General features: G+C 40.1%; 1 protein-coding gene across 5 annotated transcripts in view; it reads right to left on the bottom strand.

Moving 5' to 3' along the window:
* Positions 1-814: 814 nt before the first annotated feature.
* The window catches only part of LOC126968296 (multiple C2 and transmembrane domain-containing protein-like), a 41,940-nt gene continuing 16,482 nt past the window's right edge, over positions 815-26,272 (bottom strand). Inside the window, exons 7-15 of one of the 5 annotated variants that reach the window (XR_007730186.1) lie at positions 24,186-24,387; positions 23,052-23,197; positions 22,727-22,881; positions 20,301-20,350; positions 20,110-20,213; positions 19,076-19,185; positions 10,358-10,488; positions 9,286-9,383; positions 939-964 (exon numbers count right to left, since the gene is read on the bottom strand). Coding sequence is in view for 3 of the 5 variants with exons in the window: in XM_050813254.1 (XP_050669211.1) it covers positions 908-964; positions 9,286-9,383; positions 19,076-19,185; positions 20,110-20,213; positions 20,301-20,350; positions 22,727-22,881; positions 23,052-23,197; positions 24,186-24,387 (922 nt within the window). In the remaining 2 variants the exon portion in view is untranslated. Of the gene's footprint in view, positions 965-9,285; positions 9,384-10,357; positions 10,489-19,075; positions 19,186-20,109; positions 20,214-20,300; positions 20,351-22,726; positions 22,882-23,051; positions 23,198-24,185; positions 24,388-26,272 lie in introns of those variants that run through there. The other 4 variants (XR_007730199.1, XM_050813254.1, XM_050813381.1 and 1 more) reach the window with 4 other exon arrangements.

The following is a 26,272-nucleotide window of genomic DNA, read 5'->3' as shown; positions in this document are numbered from 1 at the left end:
GTAGAAGTGTATACATTTACCCTTAAAGCTATTATGTATCTTATGAAGCCTACTAGAATTAGTTACAAGCAATCCCTTATTTCTAGTGTTATAATAATGAAAATCACTATTAAGAGCAAAAACGTGACGATTTTTGTGAACATATATTAAATTTTCAGAAATGTACTGACAATGAACAGTCATAATATTTATTTCTTTAAATTTTTCTTTGAGAGACTGTCTATAACCAAGCTGATATAAAGCACGAACAGCTCTCTTTTGCAGTGCAAACACTATATCAATGTCAGCAGCATGACCCCATAGTAATATACCGTACGTCATGATGCTGTGAAAATAACTAAAGTACACTAATCTAGCGGTCGCAACATTCGTGTACTCTCTAATCTTTCTAACTGCATATGCCGCAGAGCTGAGTCTATCTGCTAGATGGGTAATATGTGGACCCCACTGAAGCTTTTTATCTAACGTGATACCCAAGATATTATGACTCTTATTCTATTTTAAACCTAGGCAAATATGATTATATTCTTGCATATTAAATGTATATATTATAATTGTCATTTACAGCATATCATTGTCATGAATACTTTAGAAGATAACAAAGGCTAAAACCCAAACAACACAATGATAATTCTGAAGTTATCCGAATGTCAAGCAGCCTTGAAATAAACGCGGGAAACGTTATACGTCCGAATAAACCTGTGGAATAAACCAATCACATGCATAATGGATATTTGTACACATTTTGCATATTCTTATCTATGAGTTTTAGGTATTAGAAAAGAAACATGTTATAGCTAAATAAACAAATATATCGCTCATACATATTTAATCGACTATAGAATATGAATTATTTATTTTACATTTCATTAACTGCTTAATCACAAAATAATTCTTATACTTCAGATCATATTGCTCCTTCGTCGTCACACAGGTCCCCTAATGGTAATTCTTCACAATTTTGCTGAAAAATATAAACGAATTTTAATTCTAGTCTAACAACTTCGTGCGCGACCGTCCTACGGGGTGACATACGGTCGCGAGGACGGTGTAATAAGATGTCAGCGGGTAGCGGGTGGTGTTGCGGGGAAGGGCACCGTGTGAAACTCGCGTATGATCACGGGTCTGTCACCCCGTGGAACGGTCGCGCACAAAGTTGTTGGACTATATAGTACACGGGCAATGTTGAAGCTGCAATTGGAAACCATTAAAGAAAACTGAGTTGATAGTGTCTTCAGCTTGCATTGAAAGTTGTCTGACTTGATTAGAAGAATCATGGGGACAAAAAAATAATGTAATTGTACAAAATAATTTATGTAAAACTGACAAAGATGCCATAACATTTTTACATAGTTTGGCTTATGAACATATTTTATATGAAAATTTTTGTCTACCTGGATTACATAATTGTTTTCTGTGTCCGGCTTTTTTTTGGAGTTTTCATTCAGGTTGATTGTATATTATTATTAACTGACACTAAAACGTAAAAAATAAAAAAAACACTACGTATAAAAAAACAAACTTCAAAAACTGAAAAGTATCAAATAACTAAAAATTTAATTTAATACACCTCTTATGCAAACCTTTACCTTTAATATTAATAAAATACTATTATTTGTATGTGCTACATATTGAGCTTTGAAGTCGGTGCCAAGCCAAATGTAATAAAGGTAAACCTACACTCGCCACGCGTGACTTTGAATGGGATAGCTTCGTCTAGAACCAAGCGGACAGACACACGTGGCCATACAACCTAAATAATTACAGTAAGTTTATAATTTTAAGTTTTATTTTGTTAAGGGCTTGGCACTCACCTAAGACCTAGCAATAGGTAGCACATATAAATAATAGTATCTTATTAATATTAAAGGTAAAGGTTTGCATTAGAGGTGTATTTTTTTTATGGAATAGGAGGACAAACGAGCGTTCCGGTCACCTGGTGTTAAGATAAATGCGGAAGAAGACACACAACGAAGCGACGTCTCTACGCAACGCCAAGTGATCCAGCCGTTCACAGAGCACTGAGTCCCCGACAATTCGAGCTGCTCTACGTTGCACGCTGTCAAATGGATCGAGCTGATACTGGGGTGCGCCAGACCAGAGATGACAGCAATACTCCATGTGTGGCCGGACCTGCGCTTTGTAGAGCGCTAGTATGTGGGCCGCCTTGAAGTATTGCCGTGCTCTATTGATGACGCCCAGCTTTTTCCAGATGGCCACGAAATAGGCAATCGGTTGAGACCCAGTATTCCGATACTAGGCGAGGCTTTAAGAGAAGTGTTCTCGAAGAGCGGTGATACGACAAATGGGGTTTTTTTAGTGGTAAACGCGCAAACTTGTGTCTTCTGGGGGTTAAATTGGACAAAGTTCAATTTACCCCATTCCGCGACCTTCTCGAGAGAGGACTAGACAGAAGATACAAGTTTCTCCCGGCACTGGTCGACGATTTCCCGAGAGAGACCTGCATGGTCCGTGTATACGGAGTGCTGTCATCTGCATAGCAATGTATTTAGGAGGTGTCCAACATATCATTGATATGCAGAAGAAACAGCGTAGGAGATAGCACACAGCCTTGGGGCACTCCAGCATTCACGGGCTTCGGGTTCGAGCAATATCCGTCGACAAAGACCTGTATGCTGCGCCCAGTGAGGAAGCTGGAGGTCCACTTGCACAAGCTCTCGGGAAGCCCAAATGATGGAAGTTTTGAGAGGAGCGCCTTGTGCCATACACGATCAAAGGCCTTCGCTATATCCAGGCTAACTGCCAGGCCTTCCCCCTTGCTTTCAATAGCCGCCGCTCATCTATGTGTTAGGTATACCAGAAGATCACCTGCCGACCGACCATGGCGAAAGCCGTACTGTCGGTCGTTAATCAACTGTTGACCCTCTAGGTATACCAAGAGCTGGCGGTTGATTATGCTCTCCATGATTTTGGAGAGCAGGGAGGTAATAGCAATAGGTCTGTAATTTGCTGGATCCGAACTGTCTCCTTTTTTTTGGATCGGATGGACAAAGGCTGTCTTCCATCAGTCAGGGACTATGCCTTTTGAATAAGAGTAACAGAATAAACGCGTTAGCACCGGCGTCAACTCAGGGGCACACGTTCTAAGTACGATTGGAGAAATGCCATCCGGCCCGCTCGACTTCCTGACGTCCAACGAAAACAGAGCTCGCCTAACAGTTTTATGTCTGAACTGTACTTCAGGCATAGAGCTCTGACACCGCGGGATAGTCGGCGGTGTTTTTCCGTTGTCGTCAAGAGTCGAGTTGGAGGCAAAAAGAGCGCACAGGAGATCGGCTTTCTCTTTTGCCGTATGAGCCAGGGTGTCATTCCTCATGTGCAACGGCGGCAGGGTTGGCTGGTTGAAGTTACCAAGAGCAGCCTCAAACAACGACCAGAACTTGCGTGTTCCGGTCGGGTAACTGGAAAGCTGCTCGCCGATTTCGACGATGTGCTTCGATTACGCACGGGCGATTTGCCGCTTAAAAAATCTGGAGGCACGGTTATATTTCCTCTTAATCACTTTGCAGTTCGGATCCCTTGTGCTCAGCGCCGCAACCCATGTTCGATACGCCTGTTTTTTGCAGTCAGATGCTGCTTTGACTGACGCATCGAACCAGGGCTGTGATCTGCCACCGATCGGTACTACAGAGCTTGGTATAAAAATATCCATGCCCTGCAGTATCACATTGGCTACTGCAACGGCGCAGGCACTAGGATCATACGAAGGGAAACAAACCTTGCCCCAAGGGTAGGATGCAAAAAAGGAACGTAACCTATCCCAAGCTGCTGACTTGTAGTGCCAAACGCGGCGGGTCGCTGGTGGTCTGCGACGTTGGCGTCGGATAGGCACTACACTCCTGACCAGGCAATGGTCGGACGTTCCGAGATGGGCGTCGACAAAGACCTGGTACCATCGGAATGTGTAGTCAGCAGATGATCTAATAAGGTCGGCATGTGGCTATCCACATCCGGGAGCCGCGTTGGCGACTCAACCAATTGGGACAAACCATACGCTAATGCAAAATTATGTATAGATCGCCCAGCGTAGTCTGTGGTACGTGATCCAAGGCATTCGGCATTGTGCCCGTTGAAATCACCCAAGACTACGATTTCAGCGGAGGGAATCTGTGCAAGCACCTCGTCAATTGCAGCTTGAACGCAGCCCATGAGATGATCGGTTTCTGCGTTACCACTATGGGACCTGTAGACACACGCATAGATGAGGACGCGGTCCTCTAAATCTACGCGGAGCCAGAGAGTAGGCAGGTCCCTACCCTCAAAATTGCCGAGACGGCGACAGCAGATATCCTCCTTAACGTACACACATACCCCGACATGAGGCAAAAAATTGTGCTCAATTTTGTACCCGGGGTACGTTAAATATGACGTATCGATAGGTCGTGATATCTGCGTCTCCGTAAGGAAGGACAAGGCCGGCTGTGCCGTTTCAAGGTGGTGGTGGACGGCGTTTAAATTGGAGTGAATTCCCCTGACATTGCAAAAGTCCACGTTGAGCGTGGAGCGGGGTGCCGTGGTGTTACTGCCTCGCTTGTCGGCAGGTAGATCCAGGCAGGCAACGCGAGCACACGTGCCCCGTTATCTGTCCTTTTTCGAATACTTTATTACCTGCGTTACTGCACTATCTGCTCAGCCTACCTGAGCTAGCTATTGTTATCGCGCGCTATTGTTCGTGACTCTTTGAGTCTCGTACCTGCTACGTTCCTTCGTAGAATGTAGCTTGTTATTATCAGTGTTAATTACCCGGTTTTACGATCGTGATAGTTAGCATCAGTGTTTGTGTTTTGTGATTCTGAACGTTAATCGTGTGTGTTTGTGTGTAGCAGTTCGTGCCGTGTGTGTCTTCTCCGCGAGGGTCTGCACAGCGTACATCGGGGTTCCGGCCCAGCCAGTCTACATCCAGTAAAGCTAAGTCTGAGGCTTAATTATTATTATTAACTTCTGTTGATTTTGCTATATTTTATTATTATTAATATTATTTTATTAATGTACAAGTGTACAACTAAACTATAGTTGTCCACTTAATTATTATATTCCTCCTCTGCCTGACTCGGGCAGCGGGGGTTGTTGCCCTTTTAATAATCATAAACTAATATTATATGAACCATGGCTTCACCATTGGTTCTTGACGAGGGTTCCTTCATAGCGGACCAGATAGATAGGGCGGTAGCCGCCACCAAAACCAAAAAATACGTCTCGGCATCCGACAAGTCGTCGGATGACGAATCAGAAATGGAAGTCGGAAGCATTTCTGACGCGAGCTCCGCGGCCTCGGATAAACTGATCTTAAGATCGGCTCGTCCGCCTGTTCTACAGGCATATTCTACCCAAGCGACCCCTAAGGTCCCCGTAGATACTCCAGACCGCACGGAAGCCCCTCAGGCTTCCAGTTTTTCACAAGCCTAGCGATAAACGAGGCTGACATTCTGTCGGACCTCAGAGAGCAGGGATACCCAGCACACAAGGTGCACCGTATGGGTGGCACTATCGCCAAACAACCATTCAACATGGTTCTCGTCGTCCTCGACCTCACGCAAGAGGGAAAGGACATATTCAAAATAAAATCGGTTTGCTCCCTTCAGGACATCCGGGCCGAAGCTCCTCGCAACCGCCGGGGGCCCGGTCAGTGTCACAGATGCCAATTATACGGGCACTCGGCGCGCAACTGCGAGGTGTGTGAAGTGCCTCGGCAAACACGGCACGCCGGAGTGCCCTCGACCAGCGCAATGCGCGGAGCCCCCGGCCTGCGTCTTGTGCGGGGAGAAGGGGCACCTCGCGAGCTATCGCATCAAACCACATACGCTCCGTATAGCGTATTTTAACGCTCAAGGCCTTAAGCCTCAACTATACTTGGTGAAGGAGTTCGCTCACGAACATCAATTAGACCTATTCTTAGTGCAAGAGGCATTTCTAAAACTACGTATACGCGATCCTTGTATCGCTAATTATAACTTAGTCAGGAATGATCGCACCACCCGTTTGGGTGGTGCGACCACCGACGAAAAGAGTGATCGACTGGCAACGGCTGGAAAAGGATCTCGAGACTATCAAGTCCGACGACCTTGACCTTATACCGGACGTCATCGACTCGGTTGACACGGCTCCCAGTGCTATCTTTCATGTGACGTCACACATACAGAATAGCATCAAGGCCTGCTCCAGGCAGGTCCCGACGATGCAACCGCATCGCCTAAACCTGCCAGCAGAGGTCAGGGACTTACTCACGCAGAAACACAGAGCCACTAGAGTTTACGATAGGTATCCGTCGGTCGAGAATAGGCGCCACCTCCGCTACCTACAGCGGGTGGCACGGGAACGTATCGCGGAACTCCGTGGAACGTTGGGACCACTTGCTCGGCAACCTTAAGCCTTCACATGTGGCTTTCTGGAAGCTTTCTCGCGCGTTCAAACAGGAGCCGCCCAATGTCATGCCTTCTTTGGATAGACCGGGACTACAGCCGGCGCTCGATGACGATGAGAAGGCTGAATGCCTCGCCGATAGTATCGAGAGTCAGTGCTCTCCAAATGCAGCAGCCGACCCGACACACGTTGACGAAGTTGATCTTGAAGTTGAACGTCGCACCGCTCTGAGCCCTTCAAGCGATGCAATAAAACCCACCTCTTACGAAGAGGTGAAGCTAATTATTAAGGAGCTTCACTCCAAGAAGGCCCCGGGCGCGACACTATAAACAATAGGGTTCTTAAAATCCTACCCTCGACTCTTATTACTCTATTGGTTACCATTTTTAATATTCTTTTATCTAATAGCGCATTCCCCGAACAATGGAAGGATTCCATTGTTATCGGTATCCCAAAACCCAATAAACCTAAAGCTAATCCGAGTAGCTATAGGCCTATTAGCTTAATTAACTCGATCGGAAAACTTAACGAAAGATTAATTCTCGCGCGTCTTAATCATTACATCGCGGAGCATAAAATGATACCCGACATACAGTTCGGATTCAGAACCGCTCACTCGTGTCCCCAGCAGGCTCACCGACTTACCGAGTACATTCTCATACGGCGTCAACCACTACTACCGCTACCACGGCAGCCGTGTTTTTCGATGTCGCGAAGGCCTTCAACAAGGTATGGCACAACGGCTTAGTATTCAAGCTGTATCAACTGGGAGTCCCAGACAGGCTCGTGCGCATCATTCGAGCCTACCTTACTGATTGCTCCTTCCGATATCGAGTAGAGGGCACCCTATACTCACCCAGACCCATCAGGTCTGGCGTGCCACTGGGTTCAGTCCTCTCTCCCACTCTTTTCAGTCCGGACTCCGTCCAGCTCGCTCAGTATGCTGACGATACGGCACTCTACTTTGGCTCCGCTCTTTTGAACCGCTCAACCTTGAGCAAGAACAATAAAGTGCTTCAAGCCGCCGTCGATGAACTAGGCAATTGGTTCAAAAAATGGCGGATTGAAGTGAACCCACCAAGAGTGCAGCGGTACTCTTCGGTAACGCGAATAGCATCCGCGCTAAAAAACGACCGACCGACGTTATTAAATTGTATGAAACACCCATACCGTGGGTGAAGGATTACAAATACTTAGGAGTCACGTTCAACAGCAATATGAACTCCAAGAAACATATCGATACGGTATGCATTAGAGCCCGATTTGTCCTCAGTCGCCTTATCCACTTGTGTGAGGGCGAAGCAAACTTCCGCTCAAACACAAAGTGACGCTGTACAAAACTATCGTACGGCCCATACTTTCATACGCAAGTGTCGTATTTGCACACACCCGACCGAGCTACTTACGTCGTTTGCAAGTAGTTCAAAATAAATTCACGCGCATGGCAACTGGAGCCCCGTGGTTCATCCGAAACGTAGATCTTCACCGTGACCTAGAGCTTCCGACGATAGCTCAACACTTTAAAGAGATCTCGCGACGCTTCTTTGACAAGGCGCCTAACCATCCCAACATCTTGGTTAGGAAGGCATGTGGGTACACCCCCTTCACCAGTCTCAACCCAATAAGACGTCCCAGGCACGTCTCGGTAGTCCCTGATGACGACATCACCATCGCGAACGCGGCACCCACACAAACACCGACACAGACACGCACACACCGCCACAGACACGCACACACCGCCTTCGTAGGCGGCACTGGCACTCGTCACTCTGACGATGGCCAGCGGCCTGCAACCTAGATACACCACACATTCTTTTTATACCCGACCAGACGTCAGTCCTCGTCCTGTAATCGTTTCACTCCACTCACACTCACTCACGGACTGACGGACTGACATACACCACTTACACAATCACAAACACACTCCACAAACAGACACAAACACAAACATACATGCACACAAACATTTACACTTCTTATATACATACAAATATACATAAATACACTCATAAACACATACATACATCACACAAAACATCACCACACTCGCCGGCGAGTGTGTTCTTCTCATGTCTTTCTCTTTCACCTTCATTTTCATTCTCTCTCCTTCTCACAAGCACACAGCCGGTCCGAGGTTCGAGTCTCCTTAGGAGACGCCCCGCGACTGTTGTTGCGTAGTCTTTGCGGCCTCCACGGCCCATGTCCTATGTCGCTGTAAAAGCATGGCTAACAGCATAGAGGAGGTTTTAGTCGGTATGGGGTGTCGATACTTGAATCCGACATATTACACCCCGTTCCGGGGCGTAAATACGTAACTGTATTTCCTCCTCTCAAAAAAAAAAACTAGTTTGTCCTCGGTCATGCGCGGTTCTGTGCCCACCCCAGAATACGAAGGGCAGCCCGAGCGAGAGTGCTCGGGGAGGAATTCTCCGGCTCTGGTAGAGCCCCTCCTGGGGTAATATCTTTTTACGGACCGCTCTCATATTTTGGGGGGAGGGGGGGAAGGGATGGCCTCCGGTCCTCGACACTAACCTATGCGAAACATAGCGGCACTAGGCCGCTACTTCACGCCGGTATTCTGTGCGAGTGTGGTAATTAACCCGGACGAGTCTGGCCCGATTGTGCTGACGTCATAAGACGGCAGCGTGACTCTCCCTCTTCTAAAAAGCCCTTAGTCGCCTCTTACGACACCCATGGGCCTGGGACTCCCCTATTCTTTTTACGCCCCGGGGAAAGTACAGGACATTAAATTATATTTTTAGTTACTTGATACTTTTCAGTTTTTGAAGTCGGTTTTTTGTAAACGTAGTTTTTTTTTATTGTAATGTGTCAAGTAATGAAATAATCTTATTAAATACTTCAAGCTATATATGTTAATGAATATTAAACTGTTTGAGGCTTTACCAATATATTATCATCTGGAACTCGAGACAGTAACATCAAGATCTCACTAACCGGTTGTCTATTTGGATTTAATATTTTTCTAGTATATTTGTGTATTCCTGAAAAAATATTAAATAATTTAAGTTATGTATTCTTGAACAGAAATAATTGCAAAAAGTACCTACTGAATCTATTTGAAATAGGCATAATAAGTCTTTTTTCTACGCCCCAACTTTTATCTACCATATAAACAGCCACGATCACACTATAACTACGAGTACATACTTTATTGAGTCTTTGAAAGTCTATACTCTATGGCCTAAAAAAGAATTGTTTACCGTACTATAATGTCGCCTAAAAAGCACATTTCTTTTGATGACACAGCCAACAAAATCTAGCTTAGGTATGGTAGGTTCATTGAAATATTTGGTAATACATAGTACATACTATATTACATACATAGTATTTTTATTGAGCGAAACTGAGCGGAGCTCCAACTGGGTGACTCCAATTGATTTCTGTGTTAAATTATTTCTCAGCCATTTCTCGACCGATTTAAAAAAAATTTGAACTCATAGAAAGCTTTCGTTATTTTCTAGGTTATTGTCGATACAGAATTTTGAATTTCGACTTGATTCAATTATTATAATTAAAAACAAAGATGATTTACAAATGATTCTATTTTTTTTTAAATTGAGCAGATTTATCAAATCACAATAAGTTTTAAATGTAACACTCCTATCAATCGATAGTGATTCGACTGCCAGGTTCTTAGTTATTGAAATCAGCAAATGTTTCTCATGTGACCAAATAGGGCGCTAATTCCTTATTTTTAAAAATGGTGCCAAATTCCAAAAGATTATTTTTATTGTTTTTGTTTGGATTAATTTTGTTTTGTTTTTGCACACAGACTTAGTTTACCTCGCTTCGCTCAAATATACGCCTCAGTGAAGCGGTACGACGAGCGATTGTGGCATCCTAGTGTTTAAATTATTACAATTAACATTTAAATGTAATGTAAATTTTGCCATTCCTTGAAAGAAAACTAAAACCCGTCACCAGCGATAAGTAGGTATGCATAATAATTACCTACTTGACACTATTTGACATTATAAGTTCACGATATATGATTGTTTATTGCTTAAACTCTTCAAACATATCTGTTGGCTAGGAATAAGATCGGCTCCCAGTACCGACTTACGTAGTAGCTACGGAGTACGGACCCTACTTGTAGAAAACATAATATTGTATGCGACACGTTGTATCACTAGGTCCAAAACACTCATGGCGTCATTCATTGCGATGTAAGCCGCCGGTGACTCGTGTTTTTTGATCCTCATTATACAACTGTAGCATAAAATAATATCATGGCTTAAGGACGCGTTTGCGAATCCGACAAAAATAAGATATTTTTCGGTAGAGTTTGTGATGAAATGAAACTAAATCTAACATAACTAAAAATTGCCACAAACAGATTACTTCTTTATCTCCAATTAGAGGGATTAATTAATAATTTTTGCTTTGAAATTCTGATATTTTATGTCGTATAAGCGACTATCCGTTACCTCTTCACACGAAATTGATGAAATGGGGCTTCATTCAGGATATTTTTTCTGCTACTACTTACATAATTTTGTCTCTTAAAAATACGTAAGGAAAGCAGATATAATATTTTCAAAAACAAGGGAAATAAATTAATGAATATGTTATAAATAATCTCAGTCAAAAATAAAAATGAATCGACTAAAATACATATATTTTTCTGATAAGCATGAGCTTTAATATGTGCTATTAAGGGTTATTTTATCTTGTCACTCCGTACGCATTGAACAGAAAGATCTATCGAAACTACGCTAGTCCGCGCTCGGCGGTCGTCGTGGGAAGACATTGTGTCGGTTGTAAGCTGCAGCTCGTGCTCGGAGAGATCGCTGTACGCACATGAATATTTTTTAAAGGTTCTACAATACTGTCTTTGATACTTTATATATTTTGTACGCAGTCAGATTTTCTAAAAATAATGTTTCTGTATTTTTTTGAAGAACTAGTGGTTTATAAGTTCATCTCTAAATATAAGCCCCCTTATTCATAATGATCCGCTACCTTAAAACAGCTGCTAAGGAGTGTTTTTTCTCATTCTTACGACTTAGGTCAATAGAAGAAGACACAGTGAGAATTAGCAATGCTTTAAGTGAGCAGACTATTATGAATAAGCGGGAAGGTCTATATCGAAATCCAAGATGGCGCTTATAAAATTGGCAACTTTTCTTCATGGGTGTCATTTCATGGTTTTTGTGGGTCAACAATAACGAATTCCGGGTCAAAATTGAATTTCAAGATGGCGCCTATGAAATTCACCAACTTCTCTTCATGGGTGTTATTGTCATGGTTTTCGGGGTCAACAATAACGAATATCGGGTCAAAATCGAAATCCAAGATGACGCCTATGAAATCAACAACCTTTTCTTTATGGGTGTAATTTACAGCGTCAAAATTAGAATTCATTCATAAACTTAAACTTTATTATAATAAGCCTGTCTAACAATATCCCACATGCTAAATTAATTCTTTATTCCCTAAATAAGCTGATAAATGCAACCATACCTTAGAAAAAAATTAAAGTTAATTATATCCAATAAAGTATAATTTATTAATTGTATGATTTTACTAACCTACGATACTGCAAAGAAGGGGGGGGGGGGCACGTCCAAAGCATCAGACAACACAAAATAGAAATATTTACGTTTCGACTTTTCACCCACAATATTTACAAAACACATTCCGTCATCGTCATCCCTTTTTCAACCACAAGAAGCTCTACCCCTCTTATCAGTTCTTCAATATCAATCGGCGAGCAGCTTTCCAGTTACCCGACCGGAACACGCAAGTTCTGGTCGTAGTCGTAAGCTGCTCTGGGTAACTTCAGCCAGCCGTCCATGCCTCCGTTGCACATGAGGAATGACACCCTGGCCCATACGGCAAAAGAGAAAGCCGATCTTCTGTGTGCTCTTTTCGCCTCCAACTCGACTCTTGACGACAACGGAAAAATACCGCCAACCATCCCGTGGTGTCAGAGCTCTATGCCTGAAGTACAGTTCAGACAGAAAACTGTTAGGCGAGCTCTGTTTTCGTTGGACGTCAGGAAGTCGAGCGGGCCGGATGGCATTTCTCCAATCGTGCTTAGAACGGGTGCCCCTGAGTTGACGCCGGTGCTAACGCGTTTATTCCGGTACTCTTATTCAAAATGCGTAGTCCCTGACTCATGGAAATCAGCCCTTGTCCATCCGATCCAAAAAAAGGAGACAGTTCGGATCCGGCAAACTACAGGCCTATTGCTATTATCTCCCTGCTCTCCAAAATCATGGAGAGCATAATTAGCCGTCAACTCTTGGTATACCTAGAAGGTCACCAGTTGATCAACGTCCGACAATACGGCTTTCGCCATGGTCGGTCGGCAGGTGATCTTCTGGTATACCTAACACATGGATGGGCTGTGGCTATTGAAAGCAAGGAGGAAGGCCTGGCAGTTGGCCTGGATATAGCGAAGGCCTTTGATCGTGTATGGCACAAGGCGCTCCTCTCAAAACTTCCATCATTTGGGCTTCCCGAGAGCTTGTGCAAGTGGACCTCCAGCTTCCTCACTGGGCGCAGCATATAGGTCGTTATCGACGGACATTGCTCGAACCCGAAGCCCGTGAATGCCGGAGTGCCCCAAGGCTGTGTGCTATCTCCTACGCTGTTTCTTCTGCATATCAATGATATGTTGGACACCTCCAACATTCATTGCTATGCGGACGATAGCACTGGTGATGCCGTATACAGGGGCCATGCAGGTCTCTCTCAAGAAATCGTCGAACAGTGCCGGGAGAAACTTGTGTCTTCTATCGAGTCCTCTCTTGAGAAGGTCGCGGAATGGGGTAAATTGAACCTTGTCCAATTTAACCCCCCGAAGACTCAAGTTTGCCCCTTTTACCACTAAAAAACCCCATTTCTCGTATCACCGCTCTTCGACAACACCTCCCTAAAAGCCTCGTCTAATCGAAATCTCGAGCGCTTGCCAATTTCGTGGTCATCTGGAGGGCAAAGCCAAATTGGCTTCAAAGAAACTGGGCGTCATCAATAGAGCACGGCAATACTTCAAGCCGGCCCACATTCTAGCGCTGTACAAAGCGCAGGTCCGGCCACACATGGAGTATTGCTGTCATCTCTGGTGCACCCCAGTATCAGCTCGATCCATTTGACCGCGTGCAACGCAGAGCAGCTCGAATTGTCGGGGACCCAGTGCTCTGTGAACGGCTGGATCACTTGGCGCTGCGTAGAGACGTCGTTTCATTGTGTGTCTTCTACCGCATTTATCACGGGGAGTGTTCCGAAGAGCTGTTTAACCTGATTCCTGCCGCCGAATTCCACCTTCGCACGACACGCCACAAGTTAGGATATCATCCCTACCATCTGGATGTGTGGCGGTCCTCCACAGTGCGTTTTACAAGGAGCTTTCTTCCACGTACTACAAAGCTGTGGAATAAACTTCCTTGTGCAGTGTTTCCGGGACGATACGACATGGGTACCTTCAAAAAAAGCGCGTACACCTTCCTTAAAGGCCGGCAACGCTCCTGTGATTCCTCTGGTGTTGCAAGAGATTGTGGGCGGGGGTGATCACTTAACAACAGTTGACCCGTACGCTCGTTTGACCTCCTATTCCATAAAAAAAAATTATAACCATCATATTATGTCAAGAAGAGTTATTTCAATAGATATTGTAATCATTAGGTATAAACTATTACATGAATGTGACGTATATCTTCCTTAATCCCGCATTAATTTCAAAAGACCAATGGAAATGTCATATATAAACCCTGATCTAATTTTCAAAGACCTATCCAACGATACCCCACAAGGCTTTTAGGGGAGGTGTCCTTAGGGGGGAAGCTACGTCCAAAGCAACAAACGACACATTTTAATTATTAATAATTATCCTAATCTGTTCTCTAAGCCAATTGTTTTTGTCAATATTATAAATTATTAGATGTTCTACTTACCCGCGGCCACGCTAAACCTGCACGACACAAAGCTAGGAGCGAAGGTGTTTTACTTCGGTACCATCTGCTTCATGCTATATTCGCCCATTCTCACTCTATCTCAATCAGACCCAATCTCCCTCCCCTCTTCTTGGATAAAAACGTCCTTCATTTTCGTGACACTTTATTCCGTTTCATCCATAAAAACTTTACCGTCATAAGAAAGGCAAAGAAGTTTCAATTCACAAATGATCCCAAATTCGTTCTCTGCACCCTCGAGAACGTCGAATACGATAACCATATTGTTGAAATTATAATTTTGCGCGGCAGCCAATTTGGATTTAAAAAATGATCCCAAATTCGATCTCTGCACCCTTGAAGACCTCTGATTCGATATCCGTATTGTTGAAATCATAATTTTGCGCGGCGGCCATCTTGGATTAAGAAATTTATCCCAAATTCGTTCTCTGCGCTCTCGGGAACCTCAGATTCGATACCCATATTGTTGAATCATAATTTTGCGCGGCGGCCATCTTGGAATTCAAAAATGATCCTAAATTCGATCTCTGCACCCTCGAGAACCTCCGATTCAATGTCAGTATTGGTGTAATCATAATTTTTAGGGGCGGCCATCTTGGTTTTTAACAAAAACTGCGTTTGCACACGATGTTATGCGACAGAATTGCCATCTAACGTTTTAATATTTAACTACTAAACGAATACATCCACCAATTATCAAAAATACTTAGGTATTAAAAAAAACATTAAAGTTAACTGTGAAAAAAATTCAAACTTGCTAATGTATCAAAATTCATTTTATTCCCGCAATTAACTATAAGTTCGTGTATATGTGTTTGAGCGGTGTCAGTGTAGTGGTGCGATTCGATACCTCTCTGTATTGAGAACGCGTCCTTAATTATACATAAATAAAAGGGATAGATACCTTGTAAACAACGTTAGTCCTATGACTTGTATTAAAGTATTAAAATATTTAAGGTCATTATAGATAGTACAGTATAAAATTTCGCTATATAAAATGCTTTTCTGTCACAATCACATAATACTAAGGTTAAAATACCCATAGTTGCCCTTCCGTTCAAAGGGGATGTGTACACACCTGGTGACTCTTTCGATATCGCACGTAGGCGCTTTCTGTGTCTCGATAGAAAATTAGAAGCATCACCGAAATTAAGATTGGCTTATGATGATGTTATACGAGAGTATATCGCGAGAAATTACATCGCACCCGCGCCGCGCTATGATACTCACGATCCGATTTACGTTATTTCGCATTTTTGTGTTGTGCGTGAAGACAAAATATCCACTCGTTTACGTATTGTTATGGACGCCTCCACCACTACTACTGGAAGTAAGATATCGCTTAATGATATACTGCATACAGGGCCGAACTTGCAAGGCGAAATAATAAAAAATATTTTGAATTTTCGTTTTCATGCCGTTGCTATGACGACAGACTGCCGCCAACAGTTCTTGCAGCTAGGAATGCGCGAATCTGATCGCCGCTATCAATGTTTTTTATACCGCTTTAATCCTGACGAACCGTTGCAGTTATATTGTTTTCAAAGAGTTTGTTTCAGCTTAGTGTCGTCCCCGTACCATGCGTTGCGTACAGTAAGGCAACTCATAGAAGACAACGGAGAAAAATACCCGCTCGCGAGTGCTATCGCGCTTTCATCTCAATATATGGATGATCACGCATTCTCGGTTCCCACTGAACGAGAAGCAGTCGCTACTGCACGTCAACTTATTGACTTGTTCAAGGGCGCACAGTGGGATCTCGTCAAATGGAATAGTAACAGTCAAACTGTTTTAAAACATATTCCTGACACTCATAAAATTCCCTGTGATGTTGTTCCTTGAATTTGACAAATCCATGGAACACAAAATATTGGGCTTGCATTGGCATAACATTGAGGATGCTTTCTATTTTAAGGTTACCACTACCATCTTGTCGTCAGTTGCCCGCCTATGGGATATTTCGTTTCGTTGTTCCCACCATTGTATACGCCAAGTTATTGATAAAAGAACTTTGGCAGCTCGGGCTCCAATGGGATGATGAACCGCCTTCTTATATTATAAAAAAGTGGAAACAATTCTGTTTAGAGTTGCTGTCTCTTAATGACTTCCGCGTACCGCGACACATTGGTGTATTTATTGGTTGTAAAGTTACACTCTTAGGATTTTCTGACGCTAGTGAAAGGGCTTATGGGTCGGTGAACTAGGCTCATGTTAATGCGTCATCTCGCAACACTGTTAGATTATTATGTGCTAAATCTAAAGTCAGCCCGACAAAACCCGTCACAATTGCACGTTTAGAACTATGTGCAATGGTTTTAATGGCTAAGTTACTCCGCGCTGTCCTCGACAGTTATTCCAATTATGGTCCGTTTTATTGGACTAAAAGCTCACCGCATAAGTGGCAAACATTTGTTGCCAACCGCATTGTTCAGATTACGGAAAACATTCCGGCTGACAACTTCTATCATGTCTCAGGTATCGACAATCCTGCTGATGTCCTTTCGCGTGGTATTTTGCCGAGGAAGTTAGTCACGCATCCTCTATGGCTCCATGGACCACCATGGGCTTCATCAAATACGTCTGAATGGCCGCTTAAAGATTTAGAGGGACAAATTATTAGTAACGTACCTGAACAAAAGCTTTTAACGTATATGGTGTCTTCACCAATAAAGTATTGCGTGCTATATGATTCAGCGCTTCGTATTTCATCGTAGCCTAAGTTACTTCGCATTGTTTCTTACGTTTATAGATTTATAAATGTAAAATCACGCCGCAGCGCTATTACAGCGTCTGTAGACCGCCGCAGAACTGACTCAGTATCTGCCAGTGAAATGAACTCCGCTCAGAATAAAATACTCCGCGCTCTGCAAAGCAAATATTTTGCAGTAGAATATAATAACATAAAAAATAATAAACCTTGTTCACAAGCTTTTAATCGACTGAGGCCCTTCATTGCCAACGGTTTAATTCTTGTAGGTGGTCGACTATCCAATTCCGCTTTAGATTATGCTCATAAGCATCCCGTTATATTACCGCGCAGTGATCATATAGTAAGTATGATTATCGACCACTATCACGTAAAAAATTTACACGCCGGACAAGAACTACTGATGTCCCTCTTGCGCCAAGAGTTCATGATCTTATCGGCACGCCGCATTGTGAGACAACGCGTCCACATGTGCAATCCTTGTTTTCGTTTAAAACCGCGCCCCAATTACCCGCTGATGGCAGACTTACCCGATTGTTGTACACGCCAAGTTATTAAGGCACCACATACAGGCTGCGAATACGCAGGTCCTATCGCTTATACACAGATACGTCGCCGTGGCGTCCGCAGTGAAAAGGCGTATCTTTGCATTTTCACATGCCTCACTACTCGTACTGTACACGTTGAGTTAGCCACAGACCTCAGCACTCCAAGCTTTCTTGCAGCGTTGAAGAGGTTTCTTTCTAGGAGGGGTCCGGTACAAACTATGTATACAGACAACGCAACAAATTTTAAAGGTAGTAATTCCTATCTTCGCGAGTTATATAAATTCCTCGATGTACAGTACCGTCCGAAATTAGAAATAGAGTACGCGGAGAGTAGAATAATGTGGAAGTTTATATCACCAAATTCTCCACACTTCGGAGGTGCCTGGGAAATCGTTGTAAAAGTAGTGAAAACGCATCTGTTCCGAGTAATCGGACAATAACTTTTATCATATGAAGAACTCTGTACTGTCCTCACTCAGATAGAGTGTCTACTCAACTCGCGACCGCTGACAGTACTGAGCTCTGACCCCGCTGAGCTCTCGGCTCTAACGCCAGCTCATTTCTTACATACCGCTCCATTAAACTCTATACCCGCGCCTGAAGTGGAGTCTGACCGAGTCAGCTTACTTCTTAGACATTCTTTATTAGATAATTTGGTTCAGTCGATCTGGAACCGCTGGAGAATGGAATACCTCCACAGCTTACAACGGTAACGCCAATTGTCCAAATAACACACAACCTTTTCCTTAACCCCTTACACCTTTATCCTAGCAACTTAGCCGGTACAAGTTAAGAAAAAACCGCGAGCCGCGACATCTATGGTCGTATGGCATAACACACACGCGAAGGTTGAGCTCCCGCAACATTTAAGTATAAATCCAGGAAATCCTCGTATTCCTGTTGATTTGCCGCCGTGAGATCGTAGTGATTTCTTCGTTAAGTGTCCCGCGATATATATATTGTGGTTCGCCAGCACACTCAGGCGAATATAGAAGAACCCAAGATCTTGCACAAGAGGTGAGTACCGGCTATTCCCTTTACTTCAATGATTCCTGTTCTGTTCACCTGAGTACCCCTTTTTATTAATACAGTCCACTTTAAATTCCCTGGCGCAACCAATAAGGATAGATAGGTTATTGAAAACGGCCGTATATAAATCACCGTTAGTCGTATATGCGTGTTATTCTGAGTTTTGGGAATTATTGTCGGCCTGCATACAAATAATTTTGGTATAACATAGCTAACGTTTATACAATAATAATTCAGAAGTCATCCGAATGTCAAGCGGCCTTGCAAATAAACGTGGGAAACTTTTTAAGTTTATTCTCAGGTATAACTTTATACCAAGTTTATTTGAAAGGCCGTATGTTAATAAAAGATCATTTACAAATTTACGTGTAATATCATAGCATGTAATATTGACATGTGAAATGTTATAAGTTTATTTTCGAGTAAAAGTGGTAATGTTAATGATTAACACTTATTCACTACATCATACATACCCCATATTATCAAAATATATTTCAATGGTATCAAACACATCACAAAGGCAATGACTGATATAAAGAATATTGCCACGAAACTGACGAAAGGCATTGAAAAATTGTAAAGGCTGAAAAAATTTACACGCATTATTAATAAAACTCTAACAATAATATATAAAGAATACTAGATTATAATATTATCTTTTCAATAAATTGTTTGAATGTAGGTAAAGCACTTCTTTATACGTCTAGATAGACTATGATAGCTGTGAAAACGTCGAAAAAAATTAGTTTAGAATGAACCTCTATTTTGAGCAATGCATACTCAAACAAAGTGTCATACAAATCATGAGTGTAGGACGTAACTTGTCACGCATACTAAAGTATTAAATCTGGCCTGTTTTTATCGGCTATCTAACAGCAAGACTCTATCTAGACGTATAAATATCTAATCATTGTGGAATACGGATTATTTTTTAAAATAACGCAAAATACATGCAGATGCAGATTCATACTTAGTTTCTTATCTCTCTGAATGCCACTTGATTGAGAAGAAGTAGTGTTTATTTGACAGATGTCAAAAGTACTCAAAAGAAAATAATTTTGGGAGAATAAATAAAAATATAGAGCAAACTAGGCTTATCAACAATAACTCCTATGTTGGAAGTGTTCAGTCTAATATTTAGTATTATAAAAATTGTAAATATAAATCTATAGGCCCCTCCTTGAGGAAAAGAAAACCTTATGGCCAGTCACCATTTCTTAGTGAAAGTAAAAATTATGGCAGTTTTAGCATCACCTGATAAGAATAAACAAGTTTGTTTGGCTCACGAGAGCTGAAGTGCCTTGGACAAAAAAGAATTACTTATAAGTTAAAATTTGTTCCAGAATAAAATCTTAGTATTTGATCAAATTCAGAAAATTAGGATTATGCGTAATGTTCCATGCTGTTTTATATCAACGATGTTAACAATAGAAGGTAAGCTTTTTTTTAACTTGAATAGTCCTCACAACTCGTTAAATTATTATTCGTATATTTAGTAGGTACATACTTCTTAATACTCTCACCCAAGCTTGCAACTTTTCCTATGAAATTCTGCACACTTTGTATCATTTCTTGATATTCTTGTAATTTTTGTCGAAGTGATTTTTCTTCCTGTAATTTTTTTTTCTCTAAAGATACTTTATTTATATATTGCGGTATACATCTAATTTAAATTTTCAAAATAAATATTTAAATTACCTTTTCCTTTTCGTTCTCACTAGATTGTACAGCTGTGAATTTATTTCTCCCTGAAACATAATCAGCTCGCATCATACAATAAATTCTAAATGTATTCTTAATTACTGCCAATATCCGTAATATAATCTAAGAATAGTGACCCGAGATGATTATATTTTATTCCATGCCTTTCTACGTTTGCAGTTTTAATAATCAATCTAAGGAACGTTTTGACGATCCCTTTCTTCAATTTATCTATGGAATTGCGTATTTATTTGTGTCAGAAAGATTTTGCTGCCTTCAAAAACAGCTGAACTCTATTTCTTAGCCAAAGGCTGAAAATGGGGACTCCATTGCAGTTTTCCTTAGTAAACCAACTTAAAAAAGAAGCAAAAATCTTAATCATAATGATTGAAAGTCTAGTGTCAGTACCTACTGAAGAAATAATGAAATGTTTAAATTTAATTATTATATAGCTACATCGTTTATATGACGAATGACGACGTATGAAAAAGGACCAAAAATTCAACCCTCTTGTACTCCCATTCACATTGCGGTTACAGCGGTTGTGACTGTTTTAACATTGACTGATTGTCTTATGTTTTAAGTCAAGTGTGACGTCATAAGATTCAAGGCTTTGTCTTGACCACTATAATATTTGAATTATCTTAAATATGATGATCGATAGAGTCAAGCGCCTTTGATAAATCACAAAATACTCCTATAGTATTCATAGTATCCTCGTTGGAATATAATATGTGGTACTAAAAACTGTACATCAGCATGTAGATAGGCCTCTCACGAGACTGACTTTTATATTTTACTTAATTATCTAATCTAATAGGGATGGGATATTTGGTGAGGTTCGACCGAGCAAGAAGATAACGGAACATGATACGATGACTACATAGTGTTAACAACGATTTTATTGCATTTTATGAAATAACTTTTTTTTATTATTTTCATGTTTAATGGATCCAACGGTGTGTCACTGGCTCGGAGTACTACAAAGTGAAAACTACATTTGCTGCTTATCCTGGCGTGATGTGTAGCATCTACGGAAGAGGCTTGGAGCATTTTGAGGACCGACGTGTGCTGGTTTCACCTAACAGCAATTATTCATAATATTTAGATTATATAATCTTAAAAATAATAATAATAATATTATATATTCTTTTGGCTTATATAGAATCCACTGTAATTGCATAATATAGAATCATTTAATATTATAAATAGAGTTATAAAATTTGTTTTGTTTGAATAAATTCTATTTTATGAAATAATTTATAGTATTTAAGCACAACTAACATATTGGATGTAGTACGTTACAAACTAATTTGTTATGTATATTACAGCCATTGTATTATACTCTAATTAATTGAAAAGAGTGGCCGTTGAATTTCTTATATGGTCTTCTCATACGAACTCGGTAAATTCAGCAATTTAAAAGAAATATTTATAGTGGCGATTCAGAACCTTAAGCATACTTGAATAAAGTTTATTTGACTTTGACAGTTACCAACAGAAAGCCACATTTTTGTGAGTGTCAATATTAACCCGAAAGATGAAAAACTTTTTTTGTGTTAGTCTGACTTAAAAAGTAAGTCGGAGAAAAAACTGACGAACACTATAAAAATACTTTATATGGCAAAACAACGTTTGCCGGGTCAGCTTTTTGATATATTTTCATTTACTCGACTTAATCGTATTTTTAACTTCAAGTCCCATAAACCCAGTTTTTTCTGCTCCACACTTTTGCTTCTCTTTTAGTTTGGCTAGGACAGTCTTAAAAGTTAAGTACTGTCGCACTTACGAATACATTTTTAAGAAAAATCTCCACTATAGTTGAACAGAAATTATATTTGCTTAAGATATTTGTAGGAATCTCAGAAAAAAATTCTTCAAATGTTTGAGCTACGACCTCTTCGCGTTCCGTAATCTGTTTTGCTAGAACATGTACACATACTTTTATTTAAATCTTTCTTTGCCTATTTCACTGTTCATTAATTGTAAACACAGTTTATACTTTGTAATAAAATTTTAAAAATGTTATAAATATTACTTTGGCGTTTTTACAAACATTCTTAAATATTTTTGAATAATTGTAGACGTGCTGACGGAAAAGGGTTTTCAAATTTACAACGCAATCATCAAATACCATTAATATTTAAAATATTTGATCATAATATAAGCAAAGTTCAGTAATAATATATTATTTGATATTTAGATCTTTAAAAATAAAGTAAAACATCTCAATAAAACTATTCAGGCTCACAAAAATCAATTCTAATTAATTTCGTAAAGTAATAACCATTTAATTATTAAATTTACCAATTTTTTTTTGGTAACTCCCTCAATTCTATGAGCAAGTCTTACTTTAATTTTATTGAAATTAAACGTTATTTAAAGGTTGAAATATCAGGATATAAGATAATTCGTATACGTACAGTCAACTAGAATGTGGTACTTTTTGGGGCGGTACCAAATAAATGGCACCAGAAAAAAAAGAGGCAACATCCACATCTCAAATACATTGCAGAACAAGATCCACAGAAAAAGGGAGATTATGTTCCATTTTTTTGACTCCCACTCAAAACAATCTCTGGAAATCGAAAAATTTTAAATGACGAATAATGATAATGAATAATTCATTATCGGATCGAAACTTCAATAGAAGAACGATATAATAGAATAAAAGAACGGAATAGGAAGATCCTAAAAACCTTTAACATATTGCAAATATGTTTCTAACATCACATTTATAATACTCACTTAATAATACGAAAGAAGCTTATAACCCACATTATGACAATCTTGCCTCGAGCTATGTTTCTGGATAGAATATGCCTGTCGAGCTTTTCTTCAGTCTTCAAATAATTAAGCTCCTTAGTATTTATGAGGCGAATCGATGCTTTGACCTAAAATTACAGCTAGATTTAAATAGGAGTGAGAAAAAATATTATGCTTGTGAAGCGAATATGACTCATAGTCTAGTCAAGAAGTTCAAAGAACATAATAATATTATAATAATTAAGTGGTTAAGTTTAAAGTTAACGAAAATGCAAAGAATTTTTTTTTTGCAAATTTAAACAGTTTACTTTGAACAATTATTATTATAAGCAAAATAATAAACTTTAACTTTTATCGCGTGATCTTGTCCAGTATATATAATATAAGAATGGCTCTACGAATCATATATTTATAGATATATTAAAGTAAACATTTATGTAGTCATGTAAGATAATAGAGGTATGAGAAAAAAAGTTAATTAACAATAGCATGACTTTTTGAAAATTTTACTCTAAGTTATTTTTGAACGGTGATTAATTATTCGTTCAAAAGTCTGAACACTACCATAATTTATTCAAATCCTTAAAGTAATATTTGTTACTAAAAAAATATTTTATGTGGTAAGTACCTACACTGTCAGTGGTAGTGCACCAACAGCGTAACAGCCGGCCGGTACCTATTTTTAGCGTTTAATTAAAATTATAAAGAATAGAGATAGAGTTCCGGGAGTCGATGCTTTATTTTTGAAATTTCCTCCCCTTCAAGAATCTTCCTTAATTATAGAGCTTATAATAGTTTTTGAGTTATTAACTAAAAATTTATACTTTATTATTTATTCTAGACGGCATTTCAAATCGAATACTATGCTGTCGCTCATATTTTTTGAGAGCTTTATCAAGAATTAACACGTTTTTGAACTTGTTGACAACTCAGGGACAAACAGGTTGGGATTTTTACGCAATGGAATACATACGAGTATTAAGCTTCAATAGAATGAAACAGTTTCGCAACACAGCGGTCTTACACCCACGTCATTTATATGAACTTACGCTATCACTGGTTGAACAATAGTTTGTATGTAAATTGTAGCAGAACTATATATTTAAAATAACTTACAAAATTCCAAGACAGCTTCAATTCCAACAATATTCTCGGATTATTTCCCTTGGCGCGTTCTCGTTGTGTACTATCTTTTAGCGCGTACCATCTTTTATCCGAGTCTATCTTTAGTAACGGTATTGAAACTTTACCAACAATTTCGCTTTTCTTTTCATCGAAAACCGTTATTTCCAATATTGAAGTAATATCAGATATTGGGCTGAAATATGCAATGTATTGTTATCTAAAATAATAGGAATAATATATAATGTATTATTTGGATATACTAATAGACGCTGCATGTGGCGGCGTCGTAGGACGGGTCGTTCCCGAAGGGGTCGCCATATTTGGCTGATCGATACTATCATCGCGAACTGTGGTTTTATGTATTTCTTTAAAATATATTTTTGTATTCTTTCATTATTTTGTGAATAGAACCTTTATTCATTTACAGTGTGCGTACGTAGATACATTATTTATACTACTTCAATACTTAACTTACAGTAATAAATAGAGTCTTAATACCGCAAAAAAATGTTTGAGGGCTGCAGCGGGAAAAGGACCCCTTGAAAGCTGCAGACCCGTATTAAAAAAATATAACCTACTAACAATTGTTGAATTATACATATTTGAGTGCTGTATGTTTGTTCGAAAAAATTTTTGCGAATTCACTAAAACTTCTCTTTTCCTATCCAGGGACCCCACCAAACTACAAGTACCTTGCTGTAGAACCACATTAACTAAAACTGCTTTTATTCATTAGACGAATATTTTCAATGAAAAACTTGACATTTTTTTTTAATAATTTAAAGTTAATAAATAATACTGGTAAGTACTAATCTTTTGTTAAATTGATATTATTGTATCTAATGATTTAGAAATGTTTTTTGTCAAATTTGCACGACATAAATGTGGCAAACCTGTACTTTATAGTAACATTAATCTAACAAATAAAAACTTTGACTTTGAAACTTTTTTTATTTTTCTATTTCTACTTTTACATATCATTATCCAGTTTTTTAATTATTTCTTTACTTACCTTACTGAAATAAGTGAGTATGTTGGAGCATTTCTATATTGTAAACTTGCAAATAACATATTTTTCTACTGCTTTATCAGTTTAACAACAACAAATGAGAGTTTATATTTTATATAAATATATGTAAGCAAGAACGGGGCTTGGACGTGAATTCAAGTTTACAAGATGTATAAACAAAATTGTGAATTGTACAAGCGCGCGCGATAACTGCCGTTGAAATACGGCAATGATTTGATGAGTTCATTGGATACACATTCTTTTCTATTTATCTATTACCAAAAATTTATACCTATTCACGCAGTGTAGTAGGTACCGATGTACGCTAAAGGCTACGCGAATAAGGATTACTGTATGGTAAGTGCGATTTCCGCATCAGCACCGCAAATTAAACTCTATTACGTACTCCTATACTAAGTCTTACGCCTCTGTTAATCTTTGAATACGGAGAATATATAAATATGTAATTATTTAGTTACTTAACTTTTTTTTATGGAATAGAAGGACAAACGAGCGTACGGGTCACCTGTTTAGTGATCATCGCCGGCCACAATCTCTTGCAACACCAGAGGAATCACAGGAGCGTTGCCGGCCTTTAAGGAACGCAGTGTACGCGCTTTTTTTGAAGGTACCCATGTCGTATCGTCCCGGAAAAACCGCACAAGGAAGTTCCTTTCACAGCTTTGTAGTACGTGGAAGAAAACTCCTTGAAAACCGCATTGTGGATGACCGCCACACATCCAGATGGTGGGGATGATATCCTAACTTGTGGCGTGTCGTGCGAAGGTGGAATTCGGCGACAGGAATCAGGTTTAACAGCTCTTCGAAACACTCCCCGTGATAAATGCGTGATAGACACACAATGAAGCGACATCTCTACGCAACGCCAAGTGATCCAGCCGTTCACAGAGTACTGGGTCCCTGACAACTTTCATTTATATTAAACACTAGCGGACCCAACAGACGTTGTCCTGTCTTAAATTCGAAAATATTAAACTATTTTGAATAAGTCCTCTATTGAGTCCTCTGTTATCCTCTCTCTTTTATCTAATTTCACCCGCAGAAGACT

The sequence above is a fragment of the Leptidea sinapis genome, chromosome 1, assembly GCF_905404315.1.
Source record: "Leptidea sinapis chromosome 1, ilLepSina1.1, whole genome shotgun sequence".
NCBI lineage: Eukaryota > Metazoa > Arthropoda > Insecta > Lepidoptera > Pieridae > Leptidea > Leptidea sinapis.
The sequence above is the reverse complement of the archived record's forward strand: the minus strand, read 5'-3'. Positions and strand labels throughout refer to the sequence as shown.